General features: G+C 39.8%; 1 protein-coding gene across 1 annotated transcript in view; it reads left to right on the forward strand.

The window, feature by feature from the left end:
* Nucleotides 1–1,139: 1,139 nt before the first annotated feature.
* The window catches only part of LOC120573835 (serine protease 27-like), a 29,425-nt gene continuing 17,688 nt past the window's right edge, over nt 1,140–12,876 (forward strand). The window contains exon 1 of the mRNA XM_039823697.1: nt 1,140–1,222. Within this exon, the coding sequence (XP_039679631.1) occupies nt 1,168–1,222 (55 nt within the window). The 5' untranslated portion in view covers nt 1,140–1,167. The remainder of the gene's footprint in view (nt 1,223–12,876) is intronic.

Here is a 12,876-nt window from a genome sequence, read left to right on the forward strand (position 1 = left end):
ATTAGAACTTACGCATTTACTCTAGCAGCAATTTTGACAGCAGCCGCTGTGTTGCTTTTTTAACCTGTAAAAGCCTGAAGCGCCTGTGGGCTGACGTTAGCTCCTGGGACTAGGGCTGGGTATCGTTCAGAATCTTTCGATCCGGTGCCAATTTCGATACCTCAATTTTGATACCAATTCCTAACGATACTTTTTTCTGTTTTAAAATCCATTTCAACATCAACAAAAATACATTAAACACAAAGCTTTTATTTTCCACCTTAATTGTGAATCAAAACAGTTATCAAAATTAAAAAATTCTGGTAAAACTGCTCACTCAGAGTAACATTAATAAAAGGTGGCAGTTTTTTGGACCTCGGGGACGTGACTGATCATATCGACGGGGTTTTCTGTCAACGGTCGGCCGTCAGCTAAATGTGTCTACACCTGAAGAGGAAGTGTAACGTCAACAGCACCGCGACCGCTTTCAGCTCGCCATTAATATCATATCGCAGCAAACGCTGTCTGCGTGAAGTTTTAAAAAACTGTAACTACACTTGAAACCAACCGTGACTCTCTGTGACTTCAACAAAACTGCAGACAGTTTACTCCATCCGCACCTCTCCATGTGCGTGTGTGTGTGTGTTGGTCGGAGCTCCGCTCTGTGTCAGTATGCAGAAAGGACAGATAAGCTTGCGCTTACGCGCTCAGACGCTTTTGATACCAAAATTTGGCACCAAAAGATAAATAATTTTTCTATACTCATAGGATTGGAGTATTTTTTTCGATACTCATAGGATTGGAGTATTTTTTTCGATACTCATAGGATTGGAGTATTTTTTTCAATACATAAAAGTATCGACGTTCGGTACCCAGCCCTACCTGGGACTAATACCTGCCAGACTCTGAGTCTAATCCTGATCTCTGAGTCGGACCTGATCTCTGAGCTGATTTACCCTGAGATGGAAACTCAGAGTTTTCGGTTCCAGAACAGCTGATTTCCCTTCAGCAGCAAGCTCTGACGGCTGCAGGCTATGATTGTAAAGAAGGGCGTGTGTGGTATGTGAGGTGTTGAAACCGGGCCTGACAGCAGCACAACGCACCTGATCGGAGTCTCTGAGAGTCACGCCCCTCCCTGCCTGCATGATAAACTCCTGCATTGATTACAGACCACAGGCACATCACATCATGGAGGGGAAGCTTCTGGTTCGTGCTGTCGTGCTCCTGGTTCTAACTGCTGCAGGTCAGTGTCTCCGTCCGGTTATTAATCTGGAGTTATAATGAGAAGAAAACCTAAAAAATTATGTTTTAATTCCGTGTTTTTCAGGCAAAAACTCAATTTTTCAATTTAGATTTGTTTTTTTAAATACTTTTGGTAGACTACTTTAAGTAGCCTACATTTTGATGCTGATATACTTGTTTATTGAGTAGTTTTAGTGGGAATGCTGATTCAACAGCATTCCAACTATTGTTATTCTGTTCGACCATTTTTATTATTCCGTATTTTTTTTGGCTCTCCATAACTTCTGCATACGTTCAGCTATTAAAACCATTCAACTTTTAAAATGTTCAGCTCTTTCATATAATGATGGGACTTCAACTTTTTTCTACTATTTATACTTTTTTAAATATTAAGATTTTAAACATTTTATTTTAACATTAAACTCAATGAGAGCAGGCTTCAAATCCTTCAAATCCTCTTCTGCTTCAAAAGGTATCTCATCCTACATTCTTTCACCTACAGACGTGATTCAAACTTTAAACTGTTCACAAAATATTCAGGTATTCGGGGTGTGCTCAGTGTTTGATATCTTGCTGTTTACGTTTAGTTTTCATTTCAGGAAATTTTATCGATTAAACAGAGTGTGTATCGCGTCTGCCAGAGTGAGTGAAGTCATCAAGTAGAGTGTGGAGCCTTAAAAAATTATCTTAGTTCCTTCTCTATAAATTGCTCGTACACCCGCAATTTTTACTTGTCATACACAATTTATACATCAAAACTTAGGTATTTTTGTCTAGTTTCAGTGAATGTGCTCAGCGATATGCGATATGACTTATACTTTTGGCTCGGTGAGCTTCCAAATGACAAGAGGTCCATATCTTCCTTCAGTCGCTGCCCTGTTAAACATCCTCCAAATTTCTGAGCGAAATGCAGAGCGAACTCTCTTTCGCTTTCTCTATCCCTCTTTCTCTTTCTCTCTCTCTATCTCCCTCCCTCCTTCTCTGTCTCCCTTCCCTGTCTCCCTCCCTCTCTGTCTGTCTCTCTCACACTGTCTCTCACTCATTAGCAGGTGTGGTGATTAAAGATCAAAGACAGGCTTTGTTATAGCTGAAGGAACACCAGCCATCTATAGGTTGATGATAGTGTAGTGGATATGATGCACTCCTTTGGTGTAGGAGAGCTGGGTTCAAATCCCACTGTGATACATCAATCAATGTGTCCCTGAGCAAGGCAGTTAAAGAGTAGTAGCAATTGGAAGTTACTCTCTCTCTCTTTTTCCTTTCCTCTCTCTCTCTCCTTCTCTCTTTCCTCTCCTTCCTCTCCTTCCTCTCCTTCCTCTCTTCTCTTTTTCCTGTCTTCTCTCTTCCTCTCCTCTCTTCTCTCCTCTCCTCTCTTTCTCTCCTTCTCTCTTTCCTCTCTGTCCTCTTGTTCAGCCCCATTCGTTTCACCTAATATATTTCACATCTCATCTCAGCTAGATTGAAGCTTTTTTGTTCTATGCAGTGTATATATCTGATAATAATACAAAGTATTTCTTCTTTCAGCCTTTTCAGGAAATTCATTTCAACTTTCATCTTTGACAGTATTACAGTTCAGCTTCCAGGTTTTCTAACAATGTATTTTAGCTCTTCCTTTAGGTAATGCAGTTTGGCTTCCATCTCTGACAATTTTCCAGATGTTTCAGCAGTGCAGTGCAATGCATTTGAGATTTTTCATACAATTTGTTTGATATTTCTGCATTTGTGAGTCATTATCAGTTAGAAAATATACTCAGACCTTACAATGTTCTACATATTTTTTCATTATTCAACTTTAAAAGCCAACAGTTCAGTTTAGTATAAGCTTTTAACTTTATTTTTTTTTTTTTTTACATTTTTATTTAAGTAAATGCACATCTTAATTGACTTTTGTTTTTTACAAACATAGAAGAACAATGGCACACTCGGCAGTGTCTTACACAAAAAAAAGAAGTAATCGTAAAATGTCAATCAGTATCCAAAGTAACAATTACATCTTTTCAGCAATATTCTTTATCTACATTTTACTGCATTTAAAATAAAAAAGGCAAGAGAATCCCCCTTCACTCACATTTTATTGTGTCCAACCAAAACAATGAATAACCGGATCCCAAAGATCCTTAAACTAATCAACTTTCAAGTGAAGTTGGGCTGTGATTTTCTCCATACAGTATATCTCCTTCAACCCCTTCTGCCATTGTTCCAGTGTAGGGGGTTGGACCTAGAGCCAGGACCTAGTAATCATTTTTCTTGCCACTAAGAGTAATATCTGAATCAATTTAGCGTACTGTTTGTTAGGACCCTCTCTTGGGGCCACTCCTATTACACAGTGAACAAATTCTAATGACAGGTTACATTTGAACATGACTTGAATTTCCCGCGTAACTCCCCACCAAAAGGGTTTCAGGATGGGGCAATCCCAAACAATGTGAGCATGATCTCCAATTTGGTTACAATTTCTCCAACATAAATTTGATTTACTATTGTCAAAAATGAATATAATTGAAGGGGTCCTAAAGAATCTCATCACGACTCTCCAACTGGGACTATTTGTGGTTTTGTGACTAATTTCACATGCCTTAATCCATTCCTCATCTTCAATATAATATTTGCTTCTAATTCCCATTTGCCTTTTATGTCAAAAGAATTATCTAACAATTGTGTCTGTAGGAAATAATATAAATTTGAAACCGTTTTTTTCTTATTTTTTTCAGTGATATTTTTGATCAAATAGGATTCCATTGAAGTAGGCAATCTTTTCAAGGCTTCCCATTCCCCACTCGACCTTATATAGTCCCGTATCTGCAAATATTGGAAGAAATCTTTGGAGGATAGTCCATGTTTGTCTTGTAATTGTTTGAAGGATTTTAGGATTTCCCCATCAAACATCTGGTGTACGGTTATCAGTCCTTTCCCTGCCCAATTCAAAAAAACAGGATCTGTTTTACTTGGAGGAAAGTCACTCAATTTGAAGTGCACGTGAAGTTGTTAAAGGAATACCCAATCTCTTCCTCAACATTGACCATATACGATGAGTACAGGCAATCCATTCATTTTGTATTTTAAGTTCTCTCCATTTCTTTTGTTCCAAAAATAATGCCATCTCCAAGGGAACCGATGGGCTCGAGAAATTCTCCAACCATAACCAATTTGTATCCACATCCTGAATCACCCATTCTACTATTGCTCGTAACTGTGCTGCCCAATAATACAACTTAAAATTGGGTAGACTCAAGCCACCAGCTCCCTTAGAGCTGCACAGTAATCTCTTCTGGATCCTGGGTTTTTTCCCCTGCCACACAAATGTAGAAATCATCTTATCCAGATTTTTAAACACAGATGTAGGTATCCATATAGGCAAGGCCTGGAAAAGATACAAAAGACAAGGGAGAATGTTCATCTTTACAACTTCTATTCTGCCTATTAAAGACAGGGGGAGAATATCCCAACGCCCCACATCTGCTTTGATTTTGGACATTAGTTTACCATAATTCTCATTATACAATTGGGATGTATGAGGCGTAATAACCACACCCAAATATCTGAAGCCCTGGGTGGGCCAATTAAATGAAGCTATTTTGTCCAATTAATTTGGTTTGTCCCCTACCAACCACAAAGCTTGTGACTTGGTCTCATTGACCTTATAGCCCGAAACTAGTCCAAATTCTCTCAGGCACTCTAACAATGCAGGAACAGAAGTCAATGGGTTAGAAATATATAAAATAACATCATCGGCATACAGTGACAGTTTGAACTCTGCCTCCAACAGTTACTCCTTGTACTCTATGATCTTCCCTAATCAACTCTGCCAATGGTTCTATACTAATTGCGAACAACAGGGGGCTGAGGGGACAACCCTGTCTGGTTCCTCCTTTTAAAGACAAATTCGTCCGAGATATAGCCATTTACCCTAACTTTGGAGGTAGGATTCAAATACATCACCCCAATCCAATTGATAAATTTAGAATGAAATCCCAATTTCTTTAAAGTGTACTCTAAAAACAACCAGTCCACCCTATCGAATGCTTTCTCAGCATCAAGGCTTCCGGTGAGTCATACAATGCTTCATAATAAGTGGAGAATGCATCGGCAATATCTTTAGGATGAGATATGACTTTTTTGGAATTTGGATGTTGAATTTTTGCTATCTGTTACGCGACTGGGCTGTTTTTTGTGGTACTTGAAAAAGCTAATCACTACGTTCGATTTCCCGATTCATAATATCGTTGATTAGCAAATCGTAGGGCCCCCTCCGCTTTATATGTTAACAGGTCATTAAGCTCTTGTCTGCGCTTCTTTAAAGCTTGAAGAGTATTTTCTTGACTAGTCTCCTTATGCTCCTTTTCTAAGTCTAAAATATTTTTTTCCAATTTTTGTGGTTCCTTAATCCTTTCTTTCTTAATTTTAGATGATAGTGCAATCAATTTTCCTCTTATAACCACTTTCGCTGCCTCCCATAACGTAGAGGCTGAAACCTCTCCATTATCATTATTATCTAAATAATCTTTCCATTCTTGCTTAATCTTTTGTACAACACTCAAATTATTAATGAGGGAAACTGTCACTGTTTTAAACTGCTATTTTTATCCAGAACCAACGAAAGGACTAACGGAGCATGATCCGAGATTGTTATTGATTCAATATGGCAGCTGGTCACTGTGTAAACATCTCCTTTAAACATACATAACATATCTATTCTGGAGTAGCTACCATGTACTTTAGAGAAAAATGTGTAATCTCGTTCTTTAGGATGATTTTGGTGCCATACATCTACTGAACCCATCTCTTCCATCATACTCCCAAGTACCCCTGTCTTTCTTGATATTGGACCATCCTCAAAAGGTTGCTTATCTAATTGTTGGTTCAACACGCAGTTGAAATCCCCACCCAATATGAGCAACCCCTCAACTAATGAGGTTAGAACGACTGAGATGTCTTAGAAAAAAGCAATGTCATCTTCGTTTGGGGCATACAAATTTAAAATGGATATTTTTATCTCTCCTATTGTTCCAACAATCAAAATGTATCGACCTGCTTTGTCCGCATGCGTTTTCTCAACAGTGAGGCCCAGAGCTTTATGCACTAATATGGGAACCCCTCGTTTTCTTCCCTCTTTATGTGCCAAACTAAAAACCTGCCCTACCCATTCCCTCCGTAACTTTTGGTGCTCTTTATCATCAAGATGGGTTTCTTGAAGTAAAGCAATTGAACAATTTAGTTTTTTTAGTTGGGACAATTTTTTTTTCCTTTTGATGGGATGATTAATACCATTTATGTTATAACTAACCACATTGAGATTACTCATACCATGTTTTTAGAAACAGAAAACAAATATCACCATACATGATACTGCCGAGGACCGAAACAAAGAGAACAGACATAATAACAGTGCGAATAGCTATGATGAACAAATCTTTATAAACTTCCAGAAAACCAGTGGTTAGCCCTTGAAATCAGAACAACTGAAGAACGAGTAAAGGGCATCCCACTCCCCGTGTCCATTGGGCAGAGAGCGCATGCTCTCTGGGTAAAGTGCACATTGTGCAGTGGAGACGATCTTCCAGGCAAACCTGTGGTTGCATTCAGACCATCCCAAGGCCAAGATCAAATACAAGCCCACCCACCCCTCCAGACAGACCCAGTCCCAATGTACTTCATTGCGAAATTTTAAGCCTATCCTGTCCAGATTTAATCATCTTTGTCCATTCCATAAATTAAAGGTGTTGCCGGTTTATTTTCCTCCCGTTGGGCTGCGTTGTCCAGGCTTCACGCGCCATCTCCATCTCAAGGACCTCTCTGTCCTCCAATGCGATGTCTACCCCCAAATCTTTCAGTGTAGGTTGTGCTTCAAGCAATGTTGCGAAAACGCGGGTACCTGATTCCAGGGAAATCTTCAGCTGGGCAGGGTACAGTGTCTGGGCCTTGATGTTCTTCTCTTTGAGCTTTTTCCTCTTTCTCTGCACTTCAGACGAATAATCCTGGTCAAAATAGATCGTGTGGCCTTCAAACTGGACATTGCGTTGTTTCCATGCTTGTTGTAGCACTGTCTGCTTCACCTGAAAGTCCAAAAAGCGGACTATGATAGACCGTGGTGGTGCCGCGCCTCGGGGTTCGCATTTACTCGTGAGATCAGCTTCCCTGTGCAACAAGTATCTTAGCACCCTCCCGTATTTAGCATGACTGTCTTCTGTAACACTTACTCTGTTCTCAGCTTCGGTGTTTCTTTGTTCCAAGTCGTCTGTGTGTGTTGCTATCTCGGTCAACTTGGTCTCCATTCTGATGAGAGAGTTTTCGTAACTCCGCTAGCACATCATTCGCCCCCGTGTTAGCCATGTTGTTAGCATCCTCGCTGGTTTTCACTGGAGTAGCTTCAGCTATCGTTAGCTGTTTGGAGCCTGGTCTTCCCTCCTCCATTTTACTCCCTTTTCCTACTTCTTTCCTGCTCGAATTTTGGATCGGCATGTCCGCTAAGTTTTCTCTTTCACGTAGTCTCGTAATCATTTATCAATAAACTCTTTTAACAGCTATTTATAATGGGTCTGTCGGAGCTGAGGAGTCTACCTACAGTTCTTGGCCATGACGTAGGCGGAAGTCCAGCTTTTAACTTTTTAATGAAATTCATACTTCATACCTAAAACGATTTCCACTTTTTCAACTATTCTCACTTCTTCAACTTCTTCTTACGGATTTAAGCTATTCATCCAGTTTAGCTTCAGCAATTCAGTTATTCAGCATTCCCACGCATTTTCTGCAGGAAATGCATTTTTTAGTTTTTCTTATATCTTGTTCCGTACGTTTTCTGGCTCTCCATAACTTCTGCATACTTTCAGCTATTAAAACCATTCAACTTTTAAAATGTTCAGCTCTTTCAGCTAATGATGGGACTTCTTCAACTTTTTTTCTACTATTTACACTTTTTAAAATATTAAGCTTTTTAACACTTTTTTAAAATTGAAGTCAATGAGAGCATGCTTCAAATCCTTAAAATCTTCTGCTTCAAAATGTATCTCCTCCTACATTCTTTCACCTACAGACGTGATTCAAACGTTAAACTGTTCATGAAATATTCAGGTATTTGGGGTGTGCTCAGTGTTTTGATATCTTTTACAGTTTTTGTGAAAAAGCTGTTTTAGTCTTCATTTCAGGATTTTTCTGCATTTCTAATGAGGGGCTGCTTCGAGTGATGATGTCATCAATTAGAGTGTCAAGCTTTGAAAAAATTATCTTAGTTCCTTCTCTATAAATTACTCTCATACCCACAATATTTACTTGTCATGCACAAATTATACATCACAAAGTAGGTATTTTTGTACCTGTTGTATACTTTTGGCTCGGCGAGCTTCCAAATGACAAGAGTTTCAAATCTTCCTCCATTTGCTGCCCTGTTAAACATCCTCTACATTTCTGAGCTAACAGGCCCATTTAGAACAGGACCTGTACAATCTAACAGGCACATTTAGATCAGGACCTGTACAATCTAACAGGCACATTTAGATCAGGACCTGTACAATCTAACTGGCACATTTAGATCAGCACCTGTACAATCTAACAGGCCCATTTAGATCAGGACCTGTACAATCTAACAGGCCCATTTAGATCAGGACCTGTACAATGTAACAGGCACATTTAGATCAGGACCTGTACAACCTACCTGCTCCTAACAGGCACATTTAGATCAGGAGCTGTACAATCTAACAGGCACATTTAGATCAGGACCTGTACAATCTAACAGGCACATTTAGATCAGGACCTGTACAATCTAACATTTAGAACAGGACCTGTACAATCTAACAGGCACATTTAGATCAGGACCTGTACAATCTAATAGGCACATTTAGATCAGGACCTGTACAACCTACATGCTCCTAACAGGCACATTTAGAGCAGGACCTGTACAATCTAACAGGCCCATTTAGATCAGGACCTGTACAATCTAACAGGCCCATTTAGATCAGGACCTGTACAACCTACCTGCCCCTAACAGGCCCATTTAGAACAGGACCTGTACAATCTAACAGGCCCATTTAGATCAGGACCTGTACCATCTACCTGCTCCTAACAGGCCCATTTAGAACAGGGCTGTACAACCTACCTGCTCCTAACAGGCCCATATGATCAGGACCTGTACAATCTAACAGGCCCATTTAGATCAGGACCTGTACAATCTACCTGCATTGGATGAAATGGGGAAACACAAAGAGGAACTTAACTCCTAATTTAAAAAAGCATTGTCTTAATGTCAGTAATTACAGGGTTAATGACAGACAGACGCTACAATTAAAAGTTTTCTGAAGCTTTTTCTGTTTTTAAAGATATCATTCACAGCCTGATTTAAACATTTAATTCGCAAAAACATGGAGGAAATGGATATTTGTTTTTTTGTTGACAGTATTTTCTGATTTATGGAGAGATAAAGAGACCTTTGACTCTAATATGTTAGCAAAATGAAACAAGATTTTCTTTACTTGACTCAGTGTCAAGTATGGTGTTCTCAGAGTGCCAGTCATTGTTTAAATTATAGAAGAGAGGAGGATAGAGTATCTGTAAATTATAGTGTGGTCTAGACCTACTCTATCTGTAAAGTGTCCTGAGATAACTCTTGTTATGAATTGATACTATAAATAAAATTTAATTGAATAAGAAATGAATAATAAACATAAAAAGAGATTGTAAACAAACTAAATGAACATTTGTCACAATCAGTTATTAAGAGTAATTAAGTAAAAGGGCGACATATAATTACTCAAGTACTCTATACTTGTGTACAAATGTTTCTATTTCAAGTACTTTACTAATTAACATTTTACACAAATAATAAAAAGTAAAAGATGCATTTTTATACATATAAACATTATACAAGATAGTTAACATTATCTTAAAATTGCATGTACACACAGTTTTACTGTTGATACTTTAAGTACATTTTGCTAAAAGATGCAAAATAATAAAGTCACTTACCTACGTGACATTTTCAATGCAAGACTTTAACTTTTAAAGGAGTATTTTGATGATGCAGTTTTGCTACTTTTACTCAAGTAAAGGATCTTCTTCTACCACTGATATACCACTGAGTGCATTTGATTGCTGAAGGAACTCAGTACTGGACAGCTAGATATTAAGTTAAGTACTTACTTTATTTGGGTTTTCTTGTTCTACTTTTCTACTTTCTACTGCTGCTGTGTGTTTTTTGCTGGATTGGTTGTGTTCTTAGGCAAAATTTAGTGTTTTTTCTTAAAGTGAAACTAGTTTAGTGTTAAGTGTGAATTTGGAGAGTGGAGGTTAACGACTATCAGGTGCTTTGACTGATTAGCCAGGGTGTGGCCTCCCCACCTTGAGCCTACACCAATCTCCTCCTTGTATTTAATGTTGGCATTTGCGTGAAGCGGCAGCCTCATCGGACGAAGACTCGGAGGACAAAGACAAAGGAGTCTACGCAGGAGTCTTCGCGGGAGGCTAAGTGGGAAGTTAAGTGGGCTTGATATCTCATATCTCACTTACATTGCTCGGTGTCTTTATTCGGAAATGTGCTGCTTCTCCATTCCTGTCCGTGTTTCCTCTCGGAGATACTACAAACCATGCATTAGCTCGCAACATTTCCGCAACCCCACCTCTCTTACCTATCCCACCCGTTCCACACACAACCAACACCTTCTTGAAGGTGACCTGTGGAACTTCCAGTCTGCCACTCGCAAGACTGAATTCATCTCTGGCCTTGCCAGCCTGAAATCCCTTGACTTCCTTGCTCTCACTGAGACCTGGATTACACCAACCAACACATCCAACCCTGCTGCTCTCTCTTCTGCCTACTCTTTCACCCACCCACCCAGACCCACTGGGAGAGGTGGTGATACAGGCATAGTCATTAACCCCAAGTGGAGATTCTCTCTCTACCCACTGCCACAGTTCACTCCACTCTCTTTTGAACTTCATGCTGTCACCATAACGCATCCGGTACAACTAGTCATCATTGTTATCTACCGCCCACCAGGTCCTCTGGGGGAGTTTCTGGAGGAGCTGGATGTCCTTCTTTCAAACATCCCTGAAACTGGTCCTCCGCAGTTGCATTTTCAGCTCTGAACGAAACCGTTGGGGAGTTATTTAAGCAGTAGTCTGACGTGCGTTTTGTTTCATTCGGACGAATGAAACAGGGCTGGGGGACGAAAGAAACATCCAGTTTAAGCTATGTCCACTTCCCACAACTTCAATATTTAGCAACATATCATGAATGGTACTTCAGATAAGTGTTATTTCAGATAGATTGCTGCAGGGCTGTTAACAAATCATTGCCATCATCGTGAAGTGAGTATCTCGCATGTTTCCAATTATATAATGTAATGTTAGTACAAAATGTTATTTCACTCTGTTATTATGTGGGTAAGCCACCGCACATCCAAATAAGTGACCCACAGCCCGTCAGTCTCCATAGGATAACATGGCAAAACTCGACCCCCTACCTGATAGCCCCAAATATATTTACATCTTTCTAAAACCACTTTTCCATGTCTCACCTGTATAAAATATAGTATAAACACAGATATGTGTGCAAATACTTAGAATACATGGGTTTTACTGCCTGGTTGGGATGAATAAAACAGCTGTTTCAATTGTCCCGACAGCAACAATTGACATTTAAACCTATTTTGTTCCTAAACTAAAAAACTCTGACATTCCACACTGTAGGACATTTTAAAACCCTAATTCATCTGTCGTATGACCATGACAACGGTATATGAAACAATAAATACAACCTTTCATTAAAAAAAAAAATACTGCATCAAACATTTTACTTACCGCACTCTAATTGGGTTCGCGGGTCTAACTTTGTAGCAGCATGACGTCATGATGCCAACTTTCCTGGGTCTGGTAGATCTTGTGTGCTGTACGTACTGACGAAATTTGACATTTGCAACGTGTATGGTTTTCGGGATAACTGCAATGTTTCATTCGTCCTCCGTTTCAATCTTCCCGGTTGTACCCTACCTTATCAACCCTCCGTCCCTCTGACTCTTTCTTACTCATGCCTCCCAACCCTGCCACAGACACTCTCCTCTCTACTCTATCCTCCTCTCTCGAATCTCTCTGCCCTCTTACTTCACGACAGGCTTGCAAATCCTCCCCAGCGCCGTGGTTATCTGACTCATTAGGTGCTGAAAGATCAACTATACGGGCAGCGGAAAGGAAATGGCGGAAATCTAAACACCCGGATGATCTGCTTACCTATCAGTCTCTTCTTTCCTCCTTCGCTGCCTCTATTTCTGCAGCAAAAAGCTCTCAAATCAAAATTGAATCCTCTTTCTCGAACCCCCAAAAACGTTTTTCCATCTTCTCTAACGTGCTAGATTCCCCCAGTCCACCTCCTCCCTCCTACCAACCCACTTTGTCAACTACTTTGTAAAAAAGATAGATGACATACTCTCTTCATTCTCCACCGCACCTCCTAAAATCACCTTACCATCCATCACATCCAGTACTCTTTCCTCTTTCACCCCTCTATCTCCAAATAAAATTCTTACCTTGATTACCTCTGCCCGTCCAACCACCTGCCCCCTGGATCCTATCCCTTCTCACCTTCTCCAGTCCATTGCACCTGACCTTCTTTCTTTCCTCACTCATCTCATTAACATCTCCCTGTCAACTGGCTGTTTCCCCGATGCTCTC

This window comes from Perca fluviatilis, chromosome 15 (genome assembly GCF_010015445.1).
Source record: "Perca fluviatilis chromosome 15, GENO_Pfluv_1.0, whole genome shotgun sequence".
NCBI lineage: Eukaryota > Metazoa > Chordata > Actinopteri > Perciformes > Percidae > Perca > Perca fluviatilis.